Source organism: Anomaloglossus baeobatrachus, chromosome 10 (assembly GCF_048569485.1).
Source record: "Anomaloglossus baeobatrachus isolate aAnoBae1 chromosome 10, aAnoBae1.hap1, whole genome shotgun sequence".
Lineage (NCBI taxonomy): Eukaryota > Metazoa > Chordata > Amphibia > Anura > Aromobatidae > Anomaloglossus > Anomaloglossus baeobatrachus.
The window spans coordinates 7,759,346-7,781,586 of NC_134362.1; the positions used below are offsets into that span (position 1 = coordinate 7,759,346).

Here is a 22,241-nt window from a genome sequence, read left to right on the forward strand (position 1 = left end):
CTGCTACATCTGTACAGGGACCTATAACAATGTGGAGACAGGCCGAGCTCTGCTACATCTGTACAGGGACCTATAACAATGTGGAGACAGGACAAGCTCTGCTACATCTGTACAGGGCCCTATAACAATGTGGAGACAGGCCGAGCTCTGCTACATCTGTACAGGGCCCTATAACAATGTGGAGACAGGCCAAGCTCTGCTACATCTGTACAGGGACCTATAACAATGTGGAGACAGGCCGAGCTCTGCTACATCTGTACAGGGACCTATAACAATGTGGAGACAAGCCAAGCTCTGCTACATCTGTACAGGGACCTATAACAATGTGGAGACAGGCCGAGCCCTGCTACATCTGTACAGGGACCTATAACAATGTGGAGACAGGCCGAACTCTGCTACATCTGTACAGGGACCTATAACAATGTGGAGACAGGCCAAGCTCTGCTACATCTGTACAGGGCCCTATAACAATGTGGAGACAGGCCGAGCTCTGCTACATCTGTACAGGGCCCTATAACAATGTGGAGACAGGCCAAGCTCTGCTACATCTGTACAGGGACCTATAACAATGTGGAGACAGGCCGAGCTCTGCTACATCTGTACAGGGACCTAGTACAATGTGGAGACAAGCCGAGCTCTGCTACATCTGTACAGGGCCCTATAACAATGTGGAGACAGGCCGAGCTCTGCTACATCTGTACAGGGACCTATAACAATGTGGAGACAGGCCGAGCTCTGCTACATCTGTACAGGGACCTATAACAATGTGTAGACAGGCCAAGCTCTGCTACATCTGTACAGGGACCTATAACAATGTGGAGACAGGCCGAGCTCTGCTACATCTGTACAGGGCCCTATAACAATGTGTAGACAGGCCAAGCTCTGCTACATCTGTACAGGGACCTGGTACAATGTGGAGACAGGCCGAGCTCTGCTACATCTGTACAGGGACCTATAACAATGTGGAGACAGGCCAAGCTCTGCTACATCTGTACAGGGACCTATAACAATGTGGAGACAGGCCGAGCTCTGCTACATCTGTACAGGGACCTATAACAATGTGGAGACAAGCCGAGCTCTGCTACATCTGTACAGGGCCCTATAACAATGTGGAGACAGGCCGAGCTCTGCTACATCTGTACAGGGACCTAGTACAATGTGGAGACAAGCCAAGCTCTCCTACATCTGTACCGGGACCTATAACAATGTGGAGACAGGCCGAGCTCTGCTACATCTGTACCGGGACCTATAACAATGTGGAGACAGGCTGAGCTCTGCTACATCTGTACAGGGCCCTATAACAATGTGGAGACATGCCGAGCTCTGCTACATCTGTACAGGGACCTATAACAATGTGGAGACAGGCCGAGCTCTGCTACATCTGTACAGGGACCTATAACAATGTGGAGACAAGCCAAGCTCTGCTACATCTGTACAGGGACCTATAACAATGTGGAGACAGGCCGAGCCCTGCTACATCTGTACAGGGCTCTATAACAATGTGGAGACAGGCCGAACTCTGCTACATCTGTACAGGGACCTATAACAATGTGGAGACAGGCCGAGCTCTGCTACATCTGTACAGGGACCTATAACAATGTGGAGACAGGCCAAGCTCTGCTACATCTGTACAGGGCCCTATAACAATGTGGAGACAGGCCGAGCTCTGCTACATCTGTACAGGGCCCTATAACAATGTGGAGACAGGCCAAGCTCTGCTACATCTGTACAGGGACCTATAACAATGTGGAGACAGGCCGAGCTCTGCTACATCTGTACAGGGACCTAGTACAATGTGGAGACAGGCTGAGCTCTGCTACATCTGTACAGGGACCTATAACAATGTGGAGACAGGCCGAGCTCTGCTACATCTGTACAGGGACCTATAACAATGTGGAGACAGGCCGAGCTCTGCTACATCTGTACAGGGCTCTATAACAATGTGGAGACAGGCCGAGCTCTGCTACATCTGTACAGGGCCCTATAACAATGTGGAGACAGGCCGAGCTCTGCTACATCTGTACAGGGACCTATAACAATGTGGAGACAGGCCGAGCTCTGCTACATCTGTACAGGGACCTATAACAATGTGTAGACAGGCCAAGCTCTGCTACATCTGTACAGGGACCTATAACAATGTGGAGACAGGCCGAGCTCTGCTACATCTGTACAGGGCCCTATAACAATGTGTAGACAGGCCAAGCTCTGCTACATCTGTACAGGGACCTGGTACAATGTGGAGACAGGCCGAGCTCTGCTACATCTGTACAGGGACCTATAACAATGTGGAGACAGGCCGAGCTCTGCTACATCTGTACAGGGACCTATAACAATGTGGAGACAGGCCGAGCTCTGCTACATCTGTACAGGGCCCTATAACAATGTGTAGACAGGCCAAGCTCTGCTACATCTGTACAGGGACCTATAACAATGTGGAGACAGGCCGAGCTCTGCTACATCTGTACAGGGACCTATAACAATGTGTAGACAGGCCGAGCTCTGCTACATCTGTACAGGGACCTAGTACAATGTGGAGACAGGCCGAGCTCTGCTACATCTGTACAGGGCCCTATAACAATGTGTAGACAGGCCAAGCTCTGCTACATCTGTACAGGGACCTATAACAATGTGGAGACAGGCCGAGCTCTGCAACATCTGTACAGGGACCTATAACAATGTGTAGACAGGCCGAGCTCTGCTACATCTGTACAGGGCCCTATAACAATGTGTAGACAGGCCGAGCTCTGCTACATCTGTACAGGGACCTAGTACAATGTGGAGACAGGCCGAGCTCTGCTACATCTGTACAGGGACCTATAACAATGTGGAGACAGGCCGAACTCTGCTACATCTGTACAGGGACCTATAACAATGTGGAGACAGGCCGAGCTCTGCTACATCTGTACAGGGACCTATAACAATGTGGAGACAAGCCGAGCTCTGCTACATCTGTACAGGGACCTATAACAATGTGGAGACAGGCCGAACTCTGCTACATCTGTACAGGGCCCTATAACAATGTGGAGACAGGCCGAGCTCTGCTACATCTGTACAGGGACCTAGTACAATGTGGAGACAAGCCGAGCTCTGCTACATCTGTACAGGGACCTATAACAATGTGGAGACAGGCCGAGCTCTGCTACATCTGTACAGGGACCTAGTACAATGTGGAGACAGGCCGAGCTCTGCTACATCTGTACAGGGACCTATAACAATATGGAGACAGGCCGAGCTCTGCTACATCTGTACAGGGACCTAGTACAATGTGTAGACAGGCCGAGCTCTGCTACATCTGTACAGGGATCTAGTACAATGTGGAGACAGGCCGAGCTCTGCTACATCTGTACAGGGACCTAGTACAATGTGGAGACAGGCCGAGCTCTGCTACATCTGTACAGGGACCTAGTACAATGTGTAGACAGGCCGAGCTCTGCTACATCTGTACAGGGACCTATAACAATGTGGAGACAAGCCGAGCTCTGCTACATCTGTACAGGGCCCTATAACAGTGTGGAGCCATACCGAGCTCTGCTACATCTGTACAGGGACCTATAAGAGTGTGAAGACAGGCTGAGCTCTGCTACATCTGTACAGGGACCTATAAGAGTGTGAAGACAGGCTGAGCTCTGCTACATCTGTACAGGGACCTATAACAATGTGGAGACAGGCCGAGCTCTGCTACATCTGTATAGGGACCTATAATAATGTGGAGACAGGCTGAGCTCTGCTACATCTGTACAGGGACCTATAACAATGTGGAGACAGGCCGAGCTCTGCTACATCTGTACAGGGACCTAGTACAATGTGGAGACAGGCCGAGCTCTGCTACATCTATACAGGGACCTATAACAATGTGGGGACAGGCCGAGCTCTGCTACATCTGTACAGGGCCCTATAACAATGTGGAGACAGGCCGAGCTCTGCTACATCTGTACAGGGACCTATAACAATGTGGAGACAAGCCGAGCTCTGCTACATCTGTACAGGGACCTAGTACAATGTGGAGACAGGCCGAGCTCTGCTACATCTGTACAGGGACCTATAACAATGTGGAGACAGGCCAAGCTCTGCTACATCTGTACAGGGCCCTATAACAATGTGTAGACAGGCCAAGCTCTGCTACATCTGTACAGGGACCTATAACAATGTGGAGACAGGCCGAGCTCTGCTACATCTGTACAGGGACCTATAACAATGTGGAGACAGGCCGAGCTCTGCTACATCTGTACAGGGACCTAGTACAATGTGGAGACAGGCCGAGCTCTGCTACATCTGTACAGGGCCCTATAACAATGTGTAGACAGGCCGAGCTCTGCTACATCTGTACAGGGACCTATAACAATGTGGAGACAGGCCGAGCTCTGCTACATCTGTACAGGGACCTATAACAATGTGGAGACAGGCCAAGCTCTGCTACATCTGTACAGGGACCTATAACAATGTGTAGACAGGCCGAGCTCTGCTACATCTGTACAGGGACCTAGTACAATGTGGAGACAGGCCGAGCTCTGCTACATCTGTACAGGGACCTATAACAATGTGGAGACAGGTCGAACTCTGCTACATCTGTACAGGGACCTATAACAATGTGGAGACAGGCCGAGCTCTGCTACATCTGTACAGGGACCTATAACAATGTGTAGACAGGCCGAGCTCTGCTACATCTGTACAGGGCCCTATAACAATGTGTAGACAGGCCGAGCTCTGCTACATCTGTACAGGGACCTAGTACAATGTGGAGACAGGCCGAGCTCTGCTACATCTGTACAGGGACCTATAACAATGTGGAGACAGGTCGAACTCTGCTACATCTGTACAGGGACCTATAACAATGTGGAGACAGGCCGAGCTCTGCTACATCTGTACAGGGACCTATAACAATGTGGAGACAGGCCGAGCTCTGCTACATCTGTACAGGGACCTAGTACAATGTGGAGACAGGCCGAGCTCTGCTACATCTGTACAGGGACCTATAACAATATGGAGACAGGCCGAGCTCTGCTACATCTGTACAGGGACCTAGTACAATGTGTAGACAGGCCGAGCTCTGCTACATCTGTACAGGGACCTATAACAATGTGGAGACAAGCCGAGCTCTGCTACATCTGTACAGGGCCCTATAACAGTGTGGAGCCATACCGAGCTCTGCTACATCTGTACAGGGACCTATAAGAGTGTGAAGACAGGCTGAGCTCTGCTACATCTGTACAGGGACCTATAAGAGTGTGAAGACAGGCTGAGCTCTGCTACATCTGTACAGGAACCTATAACAATGTGGAGACAGGCCGAGCTCTGCTACATCTGTACAGGGACCTATAATAATGTGGAGACAGGCTGAGCTCTGCTACATCTGTACAGGGACCTATAACAATGTGGAGACAGGCCGAGCTCTGCTACATCTGTACAGGGACCTATAACAATATGGAGACAGGCCGAGCTCTGCTACATCTGTACAGGGACCTATAACAATGTGGAGACAGGCCGAGCTCTGCTACATCTGTACAGGGACCTAGTACAATGTGGAGACAGGCCGAGCTCTGCTACATCTATACAGGGACCTAAAACAATGTGGGGACAGGCCGAGCTCTGCTACATCTATACAGGGACCTATAACAATGTGGGGACAGGCCGAGCTTTGCTACATCTGTACAGGGCCCTATAACAATGTGGAGACAGGCCGAGCTCTGCTACATCTGTACAGGGACCTATAACAATGTGGAGACAAGCCGAGCTCTGCTACATCTGTACAGGGACCTAGTACAATGTGGAGACAGGCCGAGCTCTGCTACATCTGTACAGGGACCTATAACAATGTGGAGACAGGCCAAGCTCTGCTACATCTGTACAGGGCCCTATAACAATGTGTAGACAGGCCAAGCTCTGCTACATCTGTACAGGGACCTATAACAATGTGGAGACAGGCCGAGCTCTGCTACATCTGTACAGGGACCTATAACAATGTGTAGACAGGCCGAGCTCTGCTACATCTGTACAGGGACCTATAACAATGTGGAGACAGGCCGAGCTCTGCTACATCTGTACAGGGACCTATAACAATGTGGAGACAGGCCGAGCTCTGCTACATCTGTACAGGGACCTAGTACAATGTGGAGACAGGCCGAGCTCTGCTACATCTATACAGGGACCTATAACAATGTGGGGACAGGCCGAGCTCTGCTACATCTGTACAGGGCCCTATAACAATGTGGAGACAGGCCGAGCTCTGCTACATCTGTACAGGGACCTATAACAATGTGGAGACAAGCCGAGCTCTGCTACATCTGTACAGGGACCTAGTACAATGTGGAGACAGGCCGAGCTCTGCTACATCTGTACAGGGACCTATAACAATGTGGAGACAGGCCAAGCTCTGCTACATCTGTACAGGGCCCTATAACAATGTGTAGACAGGCCAAGCTCTGCTACATCTGTACAGGGACCTATAACAATGTGGAGACAGGCCGAGCTCTGCTACATCTGTACAGGGACCTATAACAATGTGTAGACAGGCCGAGCTCTGCTACATCTGTACAGGGACCTAGTACAATGTGGAGACAGGCCGAGCTCTGCTACATCTGTACAGGGCCCTATAACAATGTGTAGACAGGCCAAGCTCTGCTACATCTGTACAGGGCCCTATAACAATGTGGAGACAGGCCGAGCTCTGCTACATCTGTACAGGGACCTATAACAATGTGGAGACAGGCCGAGCTCTGCAACATCTGTACAGGGACCTATAACAATGTGTAGACAGGCCGAGCTCTGCTACATCTGTACAGGGCCCTATAACAATGTGTAGACAGGCCGAGCTCTGCTACATCTGTACAGGGACCTAGTACAATGTGGAGACAGGCCGAGCTCTGCTACATCTGTACAGGGACCTATAACAATGTGGAGACAGGCCGAACTCTGCTACATCTGTACAGGGACCTATAACAATGTGGAGACAGGCCGAGCTCTGCTACATCTGTACAGGGACCTATAACAATGTGGAGACAGGCCGAGCTCTGCTACATCTGTACAGGGACCTAGTACAATGTGGAGACAGGCCGAGCTCTGCTACATCTGTACAGGGACCTATAACAATATGGAGACAGGCCGAGCTCTGCTACATCTGTACAGGGACCTAGTACAATGTGTAGACAGGCCGAGCTCTGCTACATCTGTACAGGGACCTAGTACAATGTGGAGACAGGCCGAGCTCTGCTACATCTGTACAGGGACCTATAACAATGTGGAGACAGGCCGAGCTCTGCTACATCTGTACAGGGACCTATAACAATGTGGAGACAGGCCGAGCTCTGCTACATCTGTACAGGGACCTAGTACAATGTGTAGACAGGCCGAGCTCTGCTACATCTGTACAGGGACCTATAACAATGTGGAGACAAGCCGAGCTCTGCTACATCTGTACAGGGCCCTATAACAGTGTGGAGCCATACCGAGCTCTGCTACATCTGTACAGGGACCTATAAGAGTGTGAAGACAGGCTGAGCTCTGCTACATCTGTACAGGGACCTATAAGAGTGTGAAGACAGGCTGAGCTCTGCTACATCTGTACAGGGACCTATAACAATGTGGAGACAGGCCGAGCTCTGCTACATCTGTACAGGGACCTATAATAATGTGGAGACAGGCTGAGCTCTGCTACATCTGTACAGGGACCTATAACAATGTGGAGACAGGCCGAGCTCTGCTACATCTGTACAGGGACCTATAACAATATGGAGACAGGCCGAGCTCTGCTACATCTGTACAGGGACCTATAACAATGTGGAGACAGGCCGAGCTCTGCTACATCTGTACAGGGACCTAGTACAATGTGGAGACAGGCCGAGCTCTGCTACATCTATACAGGGACCTATAACAATGTGGGGACAGGCCGAGCTCTGCTACATCTGTACAGGGCCCTATAACAATGTGGAGACAGGCCGAGCTCTGCTACATCTGTACAGGGACCTATAACAATGTGGAGACAGGCCGAGCTCTGCTACATCTGTACAGGGACCTATAACAATGTGTAGACAGGCCAAGCTCTGCTACATCTGTACAGGGACCTATAACAATGTGGAGACAGGCCGAGCTCTGCTACATCTGTACAGGGCCCTATAACAATGTGTAGACAGGCCAAGCTCTGCTACATCTGTACAGGGACCTGGTACAATGTGGAGACAGGCCGAGCTCTGCTACATCTGTACAGGGACCTATAACAATGTGGAGACAGGCCGAGCTCTGCTACATCTGTACAGGGACCTATAACAATGTGGAGACAGGCCGAGCTCTGCTACATCTGTACAGGGCCCTATAACAATGTGTAGACAGGCCAAGCTCTGCTACATCTGTACAGGGACCTATAACAATGTGGAGACAGGCCGAGCTCTGCTACATCTGTACAGGGACCTATAACAATGTGTAGACAGGCCGAGCTCTGCTACATCTGTACAGGGACCTAGTACAATGTGGAGACAGGCCGAGCTCTGCTACATCTGTACAGGGCCCTATAACAATGTGTAGACAGGCCAAGCTCTGCTACATCTGTACAGGGACCTATAACAATGTGGAGACAGGCCGAGCTCTGCAACATCTGTACAGGGACCTATAACAATGTGTAGACAGGCCGAGCTCTGCTACATCTGTACAGGGCCCTATAACAATGTGTAGACAGGCCGAGCTCTGCTACATCTGTACAGGGACCTAGTACAATGTGGAGACAGGCCGAGCTCTGCTACATCTGTACAGGGACCTATAACAATGTGGAGACAGGCCGAACTCTGCTACATCTGTACAGGGACCTATAACAATGTGGAGACAGGCCGAGCTCTGCTACATCTGTACAGGGACCTATAACAATGTGGAGACAGGCCGAACTCTGCTACATCTGTACAGGGCCCTATAACAATGTGGAGACAGGCCGAGCTCTGCTACATCTGTACAGGGACCTAGTACAATGTGGAGACAAGCCGAGCTCTGCTACATCTGTACAGGGACCTATAACAATGTGGAGACAGGCCGAGCTCTGCTACATCTGTACAGGGACCTAGTACAATGTGGAGACAGGCCGAGCTCTGCTACATCTGTACAGGGACCTATAACAATATGGAGACAGGCCGAGCTCTGCTACATCTGTACAGGGACCTAGTACAATGTGTAGAGAGGCCGAGCTCTGCTACATCTGTACAGGGACCTAGTACAATGTGGAGACAGGCCGAGCTCTGCTACATCTGTACAGGGACCTATAACAATGTGGAGACAGGCCGAGCTCTGCTACATCTGTACAGGGACCTAGTACAATGTGTAGACAGGCCGAGCTCTGCTACATCTGTACAGGGACCTATAACAATGTGGAGACAAGCCGAGCTCTGCTACATCTGTACAGGGCCCTATAACAGTGTGGAGCCATACCGAGCTCTGCTACATCTGTACAGGGACCTATAAGAGTGTGAAGACAGGCTGAGCTCTGCTACATCTGTACAGGGACCTATAAGAGTGTGAAGACAGGCTGAGCTCTGCTACATCTGTACAGGGACCTATAACAATGTGGAGACAGGCCGAGCTCTGCTACATCTGTACAGGGACCTATAATAATGTGGAGACAGGCTGAGCTCTGCTACATCTGTACAGGGACCTATAACAATGTGGAGACAGGCCGAGCTCTGCTACATCTGTACAGGGACCTAGTACAATGTGGAGACAGGCCGAGCTCTGCTACATCTATACAGGGACCTATAACAATGTGGGGACAGGCCGAGCTCTGCTACATCTGTACAGGGCCCTATAACAATGTGGAGACAGGCCGAGCTCTGCTACATCTGTACAGGGACCTATAACAATGTGGAGACAAGCCGAGCTCTGCTACATCTGTACAGGGACCTAGTACAATGTGGAGACAGGCCGAGCTCTGCTACATCTGTACAGGGACCTATAACAATGTGGAGACAGGCCAAGCTCTGCTACATCTGTACAGGGCCCTATAACAATGTGTAGACAGGCCAAGCTCTGCTACATCTGTACAGGGACCTATAACAATGTGGAGACAGGCCGAGCTCTGCTACATCTGTACAGGGACCTATAACAATGTGTAGACAGGCCGAGCTCTGCTACATCTGTACAGGGACCTAGTACAATGTGGAGACAGGCCGAGCTCTGCTACATCTGTACAGGGCCCTATAACAATGTGTAGACAGGCCAAGCTCTGCTACATCTGTACAGGGACCTATAACAATGTGGAGACAGGCCGAGCTCTGCAACATCTGTACAGGGACCTATAACAATGTGTAGACAGGCCGAGCTCTGCTACATCTGTACAGGGACCTATAACAATGTGGAGACATGCCGAGCTCTGCTACATCTGTACAGGGCCCTATAACAATGTGTAGACAGGCCGAGCTCTGCTACATCTGTACAGGGACCTAGTACAATGTGGAGACAGGCCGAGCTCTGCTACATCTGTACAGGGACCTATAACAATGTGTAGACAGGCCGAGCTCTGCTACATCTGTACAGGGACCTATAACAATGTGTAGACAGGCCAAGCTCTGCTACATCTGTACAGGGCCCTATAACAATGTGTAGACAGGCCAAGCTCTGCTACATCTGTACAGGGACCTATAACAATGTGGAGACAGGCCGAGCTCTGCAACATCTGTACAGGGACCTATAACAATGTGTAGACAGGCCGAGCTCTGCTACATCTGTACAGGGACCTATAACAATGTGGAGACATGCCGAGCTCTGCTACATCTGTACAGGGCCCTATAACAATGTGTAGACAGGCCGAGCTCTGCTACATCTGTACAGGGACCTAGTACAATGTGGAGACAGGCCGAGCTCTGCTACATCTGTACAGGGACCTATAACAATGTGGAGACAGGCCGAACTCTGCTACATCTGTACAGGGACCTATAACAATGTGGAGACAGGCCGAGCTCTGCTACATCTGTACAGGGACCTATAACAATGTGGAGACAGGCCGAGCTCTGCTACATCTGTACAGGGACCTAGTACAATGTGGAGACAGGCCGAGCTCTGCTACATCTGTACAGGGACCTATAACAATATGGAGACAGGCCGAGCTCTGCTACATCTGTACAGGGACCTAGTACAATGTGTAGACAGGCCGAGCTCTGCTACATCTGTACAGGGACCTATAACAATGTGGAGACAAGCCGAGCTCTGCTACATCTGTACAGGGCCCTATAACAGTGTGGAGCCATACCGAGCTCTGCTACATCTGTACAGGGACCTATAAGAGTGTGAAGACAGGCTGAGCTCTGCTACATCTGTACAGGGACCTATAAGAGTGTGAAGACAGGCTGAGCTCTGCTACATCTGTACAGGGACCTATAACAATGTGGAGACAGGCCGAGCTCTGCTACATCTGTACAGGGACCTATAATAATGTGGAGACAGGCTGAGCTCTGCTACATCTGTACAGGGACCTATAACAATGTGGAGACAGGCCGAGCTCTGCTACATCTGTACAGGGACCTATAACAATATGGAGACAGGCCGAGCTCTGCTACATCTGTACAGGGACCTATAACAATGTGGAGACAGGCCGAGCTCTGCTACATCTGTACAGGGACCTAGTACAATGTGGAGACAGGCCGAGCTCTGCTACATCTATACAGGGACCTAAAACAATGTGGGGACAGGCCGAGCTCTGCTACATCTATACAGGGACCTATAACAATGTGGGGACAGGCCGAGCTTTGCTACATCTGTACAGGGCCCTATAACAATGTGGAGACAGGCCGAGCTCTGCTACATCTGTACAGGGACCTATAACAATGTGGAGACAAGCCGAGCTCTGCTACATCTGTACAGGGACCTAGTACAATGTGGAGACAGGCCGAGCTCTGCTACATCTGTACAGGGACCTATAACAATGTGGAGACAGGCCAAGCTCTGCTACATCTGTACAGGGCCCTATAACAATGTGTAGACAGGCCAAGCTCTGCTACATCTGTACAGGGACCTATAACAATGTGGAGACAGGCCGAGCTCTGCTACATCTGTACAGGGACCTATAACAATGTGTAGACAGGCCGAGCTCTGCTACATCTGTACAGGGACCTATAACAATGTGGAGACAGGCCGAGCTCTGCTACATCTGTACAGGGACCTATAACAATATGGAGACAGGCCGAGCTCTGCTACATCTGTACAGGGACCTATAACAATGTGGAGACAGGCCGAGCTCTGCTACATCTGTACAGGGACCTAGTACAATGTGGAGACAGGCCGAGCTCTGCTACATCTATACAGGGACCTATAACAATGTGGGGACAGGCCGAGCTCTGCTACATCTGTACAGGGCCCTATAACAATGTGGAGACAGGCCGAGCTCTGCTACATCTGTACAGGGACCTATAACAATGTGGAGACAAGCCGAGCTCTGCTACATCTGTACAGGGACCTAGTACAATGTGGAGACAGGCCGAGCTCTGCTACATCTGTACAGGGACCAATAACAATGTGGAGACAGGCCAAGCTCTGCTACATCTGTACAGGGCCCTATAACAATGTGTAGACAGGCCAAGCTCTGCTACATCTGTACAGGGACCTATAACAATGTGGAGACAGGCCGAGCTCTGCTACATCTGTACAGGGACCTATAACAATGTGTAGACAGGCCGAGCTCTGCTACATCTGTACAGGGACCTAGTACAATGTGGAGACAGGCCGAGCTCTGCTACATCTGTACAGGGCCCTATAACAATGTGTAGACAGGCCAAGCTCTGCTACATCTGTACAGGGCCCTATAACAATGTGGAGACAGGCCGAGCTCTGCTACATCTGTACAGGGACCTATAACAATGTGGAGACAGGCCGAGCTCTGCAACATCTGTACAGGGACCTATAACAATGTGTAGACAGGCCGAGCTCTGCTACATCTGTACAGGGCCCTATAACAATGTGTAGACAGGCCGAGCTCTGCTACATCTGTACAGGGACCTAGTACAATGTGGAGACAGGCCGAGCTCTGCTACATCTGTACAGGGACCTATAACAATGTGGAGACAGGCCGAACTCTGCTACATCTGTACAGGGACCTATAACAATGTGGAGACAGGCCGAGCTCTGCTACATCTGTACAGGGACCTATAACAATATGGAGACAGGCCGAGCTCTGCTACATCTGTACAGGGACCTAGTACAATGTGTAGACAGGCCGAGCTCTGCTACATCTGTACAGGGACCTAGTACAATGTGGAGACAGGCCGAGCTCTGCTACATCTGTACAGGGACCTATAGCAATGTGGAGACAGGCCGAGCTCTGCTACATCTGTACAGGGACCTATAACAATGTGGAGACAGGCCGAGCTCTGCTACATCTGTACAGGGACCTAGTACAATGTGTAGACAGGCCGAGCTCTGCTACATCTGTACAGGGACCTATAACAATGTGGAGACAAGCCGAGCTCTGCTACATCTGTACAGGGCCCTATAACAGTGTGGAGCCATACCGAGCTCTGCTACATCTGTACAGGGACCTATAAGAGTGTGAAGACAGGCTGAGCTCTGCTACATCTGTACAGGGACCTATAAGAGTGTGAAGACAGGCTGAGCTCTGCTACATCTGTACAGGGACCTATAACAATGTGGAGACAGGCCGAGCTCTGCTACATCTGTACAGGGACCTATAATAATGTGGAGACAGGCTGAGCTCTGCTACATCTGTACAGGGACCTATAACAATGTGGAGACAGGCCGAGCTCTGCTACATCTGTACAGGGACCTATAACAATATGGAGACAGGCCGAGCTCTGCTACATCTGTACAGGGACCTATAACAATGTGGAGACAGGCCGAGCTCTGCTACATCTGTACAGGGACCTAGTACAATGTGGAGACAGGCCGAGCTCTGCTACATCTATACAGGGACCTATAACAATGTGGGGACAGGCCGAGCTCTGCTACATCTGTACAGGGCCCTATAACAATGTGGAGACAGGCCGAGCTCTGCTACATCTGTACAGGGACCTATAACAATGTGGAGACAGGCCGAGCTCTGCTACATCTGTACAGGGACCTATAACAATGTGTAGACAGGCCAAGCTCTGCTACATCTGTACAGGGACCTATAACAATGTGGAGACAGGCCGAGCTCTGCTACATCTGTACAGGGCCCTATAACAATGTGTAGACAGGCCAAGCTCTGCTACATCTGTACAGGGACCTATAACAATGTGGAGACAGGCCGAGCTCTGCTACATCTGTACAGGGACCTATAACAATGTGGAGACAGGCCGAGCTCTGCTACATCTGTACAGGGCCCTATAACAATGTGTAGACAGGCCAAGCTCTGCTACATCTGTACAGGGACCTATAACAATGTGGAGACAGGCCGAGCTCTGCTACATCTGTACAGGGACCTATAACAATGTGTAGACAGGCCGAGCTCTGCTACATCTGTACAGGGACCTAGTACAATGTGGAGACAGGCCGAGCTCTGCTACATCTGTACAGGGCCCTATAACAATGTGTAGACAGGCCAAGCTCTGCTACATCTGTACAGGGACCTATAACAATGTGGAGACAGGCCGAGCTCTGCAACATCTGTACAGGGACCTATAACAATGTGTAGACAGGCCGAGCTCTGCTACATCTGTACAGGGCCCTATAACAATGTGTAGACAGGCCGAGCTCTGCTACATCTGTACAGGGACCTAGTACAATGTGGAGACAGGCCGAGCTCTGCTACATCTGTACAGGGACCTATAACAATGTGGAGACAGGCCGAACTCTGCTACATCTGTACAGGGACCTATAACAATGTGGAGACAGGCCGAGCTCTGCTACATCTGTACAGGGACCTATAACAATGTGGAGACAAGCCGAGCTCTGCTACATCTGTACAGGGACCTATAACAATGTGGAGACAGGCCGAACTCTGCTACATCTGTACAGGGCCCTATAACAATGTGGAGACAGGCCGAGCTCTGCTACATCTGTACAGGGACCTAGTACAATGTGGAGACAAGCCGAGCTCTGCTACATCTGTACAGGGACCTATAACAATGTGGAGACAGGCCGAGCTCTGCTACATCTGTACAGGGACCTAGTACAATGTGGAGACAGGCCGAGCTCTGCTACATCTGTACAGGGACCTATAACAATATGGAGACAGGCCGAGCTCTGCTACATCTGTACAGGGACCTAGTACAATGTGTAGACAGGCCGAGTTCTGCTACATCTGTACAGGGACCTAGTACAATGTGGAGACAGGCCGAGCTCTGCTACATCTGTACAGGGACCTATAACAATGTGGAGACAGGCCGAGCTCTGCTACATCTGTACAGGGACCTAGTACAATGTGTAGACAGGCCGAGCTCTGCTACATCTGTACAGGGACCTATAACAATGTGGAGACAAGCCGAGCTCTGCTACATCTGTACAGGGCCCTATAACAGTGTGGAGCCATACCGAGCTCTGCTACATCTGTACAGGGACCTATAAGAGTGTGAAGACAGGCTGAGCTCTGCTACATCTGTACAGGGACCTATAAGAGTGTGAAGACAGGCTGAGCTCTGCTACATCTGTACAGGGACCTATAACAATGTGGAGACAGGCCGAGCTCTGCTACATCTGTACAGGGACCTATAATAATGTGGAGACAGGCTGAGCTCTGCTACATCTGTACAGGGACCTATAACAATGTGGAGACAGGCCGAGCTCTGCTACATCTGTACAGGGACCTATAACAATATGGAGACAGGCCGAGCTCTGCTACATCTGTACAGGGACCTATAACAATGTGGAGACAGGCCGAGCTCTGCTACATCTGTACAGGGACCTAGTACAATGTGGAGACAGGCCGAGCTCTGCTACATCTATACAGGGACCTATAACAATGTGGGGACAGGCCGAGCTCTGCTACATCTGTACAGGGACCTATAACAATGTGGAGACAAGCCGAGCTCTGCTACATCTGTACAGGGACCTAGTACAATGTGGAGACAGGCCGAGCTCTGCTACATCTGTACAGGGACCTATAACAATGTGGGGACAGGCCGAGCTCTGCTACATCTGTACAGGTACCTATAACAATGTGTAGACAGGCCAAGCTCTGCTACATCTGTACAGGGACCTATAACAATGTGGAGACAGGCCGAGCTCTGCTACATCTGTACAGGGACCTAGTACAATGTGGAGACAGGCCGAGCTCTGCTACATCTGTACAGGGACCTATAACAATGTGGGGACAGGCCGAGCTCTGCTACATCTGTACAGGGCCCTATAACAATGTGGAGACAAGCCGAGCTCTGCTACATCTGTACAGGGACCTATAACAATGTGGGGACAGGCCAAGCTCTGCTACATCTGTACAGGGACCTATAACAATGTGGAGACAGGCCGAGCTCTGCTACATCTGTACAGGGATCTATAACAATGTGGAGACAGGCCAAGCTCTGCTACATCTGTACAGGGACCTATAACAATGTGGAGATAGGCCGAGCTCTGCTACATCTGTACAGGGACCTATAACAATGTGGAGACAGGCCAAGCTCTGCTACATCTGTACAGGGACCTATAACAATGTGGAGACAGGCCGAGCTCTGCTACATCTGTACAGGGACCTATAACAATGTGGAGACAGGCCGAGCTCTGCTACATCTGTACAGGGACCTATAAGAGTGTGGAGACAGGCCGAGCTCTGCTACATCTGTACAGGGACCTATAACATTGTGGAGACAGGCCGAGCTCTGCTACATCTATACAGGGCCCTATAACATTGTGGAGACAGGCCGAGCTCTGCTACATCTATACAGGGCCCTATAACATTGTGGAGACAGGCCGAGCTCTGCTACATCTATACAGGGCCCTATAACATTGTGGAGACAGGCCGAGCTCTGCTACATCTGTACAGGGACCTATAGCAATGTGGGGACGTGTAGTGCAGAGTCTGTGTGAGCCGGCACTGAGCGAGTCTCCTCTGTAGTCTCTGCTGCCAACACAAACACCCCGGGGGATGTAATGAAGCCAGCGCCAGTATTACACCACTTAGTGGTTTGACCTGGAGCACAGCAGGACGTCTCTCCATCCTCACACCGGGCGGATAGCGCTGGCACCAGCGGCAGGAGCATCTAAACACTGCTAGGGGGCGCTACCTGCCCCTCCAGGCACAAGAACTGCAGAGCGGGACACTGAGGGTCCACACATGATGGGATGGGCTGAGGGTCAGAGTAAGTTTAAAGGGCTATTCCAGCTATACAGCCTGCTGTCAATAAGAAAGTCAGGGGCAGCAATGATGACTGAGCTGTACCTGGAAGAGTTGATGGCTGTAACCCTTTACCTACTGCGGCGGCTCAACAAGACCAGTGAGACCCTCGGACTCTTAGAGAGACGCCGGGGGGAAAGTGGGGTCATTGTGGAGTTGCAATGGTTGGAAATGTAAAAATAATGACTGAACCCTGCTTGATGCACAGTGGCTGCAGACTGTACGGTGCGGAGCCGCTGCAGACACTGGAGGTGACGGCTGTGCTACACAGCCAGCACAGGTCACAACTTCTGAATTACTATTTTTCAGTCATTTCCCCAAAGGAAAACAAAAAAAAGAGGGTTTTTTTTTAACATTTTAAGTTTTGTTTAATCAACACTAAAATTCATACATAAAAAAGATTCTAAAAAATGTTTTACATATAGACACTGCCCGAGGCGCTGGCACCTTGAAGCATTTCTCCTAAAAGATTATTGCACTTATACACGTTTTGTTATACACAGGTTTATTTCCTTTGTGTGAATTGGAACAACACAAAAAAAACAGGGTAAAAAAGACAAATTGGAGAAACTTTCACACAAAAATCAACAAATATTCTGGACAAAATCGTTGTCCCCTCATCCTAATATTCGGCTGCGCCCTTTACCCTCTGCAATAAATCCCTTCCATCAGTCGCCTCCTGTCCCCGTCCACAGCTTCTTCCTCCTCTCACCTGGAGTCTCAGACTCTTCTGTATAAAGGTCTCCAGGTCTCTCATATCTGAAGGCGTCTTCTCTTCTCTTCTCCTCTCTCTTTTCTCCCCTCTCTTCTCTTTTCTCCCCTCTCTTCTCTTTTCTCCCCTCTCTTCTCTTCTCTTTTCTCCCCTCTCTTCTCTTTTCTCCCCTCTCTTCTCTTTTCTCCCCTCTCTTCTCTTTTCTCCCCTCTCTTCTCTTTTCTCTTCTCTTTTCTCCCCTCTCTTTTCTCCCCTCTCTTCTCTTTTCTCCCCTCTCTTCTCTTTTCTCCCCTCTCTTCTCTTTTCTCTTCTCTTTTCTCCCCTCTCTTTTCTCCCCTCTCTTCTCTCTCCTCTCTCTCTTTTCTCCCCTCTCTTCTCTTTTCTCTTCTCTTTTCTCCCCTCTCTTCTCTCTCCTCTCTCTCTTTTCTCCCCTCTCTTCTCTTTTCTCTCCTCTCTCTTTTCTCCCCTCTCTTCTCTTTTCTCTTCTCTTTTCTCCCCTCTCTTCTCTTTTCTCTTCTCTTTTCTCCCCTCTCTTCTCTCTCCTCTCTCTCTTTTCTCCCCTCTCTTCTCTTTTCTCTTCTCTTTTCTCCCCTCTCTTCTCTCTCCTCTCTCTCTTTTCTCCCCTCTCTTCTCTTTTCTCTTCTCTTTTCTCCCCTCTCTTCTCTCTCCTCTCTCTCTTTTCTCCCCTCTCTTCTCTTTTCTCTCCTCTCTCTTTTCTCCCCTCTCTTCTCTTTTCTCTTCTCTTTTCTCCCCTCTCTTCTCTTTTCTCTTTTCTCCCCTCTCTTCTCTCCTCTTCTCGTCTCCCAATCTTCACAATTCTCCACAGGTGTGAATGGGGTTTAGATCCGGACTCATTGCGGCCTCTTCAGATCTCTCCAGCGCTTTGTTTCCATACATTTCTGGGGGTTTTTGAAGTGTTTGGGGTCGTTGTCCTGCTGAAGACCCCTGACTACACCCAGTTTTCTGACACTGGGCTTTACATTGCCACCCAGAATCCTTTGGTATCTTCAGATTTCATGATGTCTTCTTGCAGACAATCAAGACCCCCAGTGCCAGAGGCAGCAGAACACCCCCAAACCATCTCTGACCTCCACCATGTGTGCCTGTAGGTGCTGTGTTTTTTACTTTGTAGCCTCATTCTGTTTTCATTAAACAGTAGACTGATGGCTTCACCATAAAGCTCTATCTTGGTCTCATCAGTCCACAAAACGCTTTCCCAGATGGATTTTGGTTACTCACATACATTTTGGCTTTTTTCTGTCTCTGTGTCAGCAGTGGGGTCCTCCGGGGTCTCCTCCATAGCGTTTCATCTCATTCACTATCTCTGATAGTTTGCACTGACACTGATGCCCCTGAGCTGCAGCTTGGATTTCTCTGGATTGATTGGGGCTTATCCATTATCTGGACTATCATCTGTTACAACCTTTCATTAGTTTTTCTCTGCGGTCCACATCCAGGGAGATTAACTACAGTGCCATGGGTTGTAAACTTCTTGATTATGATGCGCACTGTGGACAAAGGAACATCAAGATCTTTGTAGATGGACGTGTAACCTTTATATTGTTGACATTTTTCAACAATTTTGGTTCTCAAGTCCTTAGACAGTTCTCTTCTCCTCTTTCTGTTCTCCATGCTTAGTGCGGCACACACAAATACACAATGCAAAGATTGAGGCAACTTCTCCCCTTTTTATCTGGTGTCAGGTGTGATTTTCATATTGCCCACACCTGTTACTTGTCACAGGTGAATTTGAATAAGCAGCAGCTGGAAACAAAGTTGGTTACCCACAATTTTGGAACAATGTGAATAATTTTGTATGGGTCATTTTGGGGGTTTTGAGTGAAATTTTGTCCAATTTGCCTTTTATCCTCTGTTTTTTTTGTGTCTTGGTCCAATAAACACAAAGGAAATAAACATGTGTATAACAAAATGTGTGCAATCGCAATCATTTTCTGGGAGAAATATTTCATTTTCTGGAACAATTTCAAGAGTGCCAACACTTTATTAAAAAATAACCCCGAGTGCATGTTTGTTATCGCGGGGATCGTATTGACCCGAGGAATCAGGTCAGTTTTAATATACAATGAACCCTATAAAAAGAAGAACCCAAATAACAAAGGCGGAGTTGTGTTTTTTTTTGACCGTTTGGAATTTTTCTTTTGTTTTTCATAGTTTTATGTGGTACAATGAATGGTGTCATCAAAACTACAACTCCTGCAAATAAGTAAGATTTAACAGCGCTATATAAATGAATAATTATTATTATTATTAATAATACGGCGATGTTGATGAAAAGTAAAAAAGAAAAGTTATGACTCTTGGAATAAGAGAAGGAAAAACAAGATCAAATGCAAAAAATACCCAGGTCTACAGCGACTGCTCCACTAGATCCATGATACCCCTGGACACGTCAGGGGGCGCCATTGCTGGAGCACCCCTACAAGTCAATGGTGTGATCTGTGCACTTACAATAATCAAAAATGGTAACTGACCGGATCTATAACACAAACTGCTCATACGAAGCTACAGAATGAGGCACAAAAAGGGACTGAAAAAAGGGCTCAAATTCACCCCAATGCGGAATGTTGTAGGACAATTTGCTATAATTTGACATTTTGGAGCAGAAAAATAAAACCTGAAGCACGGCTGAATGCTGCACATAATGGCGCCTGGGTGCTCTGTGAATATACGGATGTGCTCGCAACACTTTCATCTCCAGATGGGTTTATCCCCGATCTCTTACCTTTGAGAACAGGTCGAAGCATCCCAGCCGGCTGATGACACAGTAAACCTCGGGGAGTCGGGGACCCTTCCCGCTGGGCTGTGAGACAGAAGGTACAGGTCAGATCCCGGCCTTAGGCCTGCGCCCCCTCTATACAAACAGCACAAAAATCCCACTACAGAATATCACTGCACGGAGAAAAATCATTGCTTGTAAAAGTTTACATCCCCCTTAATAGTGACACGGCCGCAGTACCCTCATGGCCCTCACTGATATTAAGAGGTTTGCTCTGAGTGGTGCTGGCCGTCCTCCCCTTTCATTATCATATTGTGGTGACTCCGCAGGCTGTAATTTGGGGTCTCCAGGCTGTAATTTGGGGTCTCCAGGCTGTAATTTGGGGTCTCCAGGCTGTAATTTGGAGATGTCATTGATATTAATACTAAACCAAAATCAGCCAGTGTTATTCTGAGAGTGCGCGCGCTGCTCAGCGGGGATCAGGAACGCTCCGCTACTCCACAACTGCTCCGGCTCCGCTACTCCACAACTGCTCCGGCTCCGCTACTCCACAACTGCTCCGGCTCCGCTACTCCACAACTGCTCCGGCTCCGCTACTCCACAACTGCTCCGACTCCGCTACTCCACAACTGCTCCGGCTCCGCTACTCCACAACTGCTCCGGCTCCGCTACACCACTACTGCACAACTGCTCCGGCTCCGCTACCACACGAGGCGTAACCTGACTACAGCCCTATTATTGGTGCCAACATTATAATTCCCATTATACTGTAGAGGTTCATCATGTCTTATGCTCTAGTTACATCCAGAGCTGCAATCACAGATGGAGACAGGTTATATACTGGGGATTAGGGAGAGATGTATGGAGAGGACAGGCTATATACTGGGGATTAGGGAGAGATGTATGGAGAGGACAGATTATATACTGGAGATTAGGGAGAGATGTATGGAGAGGACAGATTATATACTGGAGATTAGGGAGAGATGTATGGAGAGGGCAGGTTATATACTGGAGATTAGGGGGAGATGTATGGAGAGGACAGGTTATATACTGGAGATCAGGGAGAGATGTATGGAGAGGACAGGCTATATACTGGAGATTAGGGAGAGATGTATGGAGAGGACAGATTATATACTGGAGATTAGGGAGAGATGTATGGAGAGGACAGATTATATACTGGAGATTAGGGAGAGATGTATGGAGAGGACAGATTATATACTGGAGATTAGGGAGAGATGTATGGAGAGGACAGGCTATATATTGGAGATTAGGGAGAGATGTATGGAGAGGACAGATTATATACTGGAGATTAGGGAAAGATGTATGGAGAGGACAGGCTATATACTGGAGATTAGGGAGAGATGTATGGAGAGGACAGATTATATACTGGAGATTAGGGAGAGATGTATGGAGAGGGCAGGTTATATACTGGAGATTAGGGAGAGATGTATGGAGAGGGCAGGTTATATACTGGAGATTAGGGAGAGATGTATGGAGAGGACAGGCTATATACTGGAGATTAGGGAGAGATGTATGGAGAGGACAGGCTATAAATTGGAGATTAGGGA

General features: G+C 49.3%; 1 protein-coding gene across 3 annotated transcripts in view; it reads right to left on the minus strand.

Annotated features, from left to right (window-relative positions):
• Positions 1-22,241, minus strand: part of DENND2B (DENN domain containing 2B) — a 386,185-nt gene that overhangs the window by 22,394 nt on the left and 341,550 nt on the right. For all 3 annotated transcript variants that reach the window (XM_075326680.1, XM_075326681.1, XM_075326679.1), the window contains one exon: positions 20,680-20,757. In XM_075326680.1, coding sequence (XP_075182795.1) covers positions 20,680-20,757 — 78 coding nt within the window. The remainder of the gene's footprint in view (positions 1-20,679; positions 20,758-22,241) is intronic.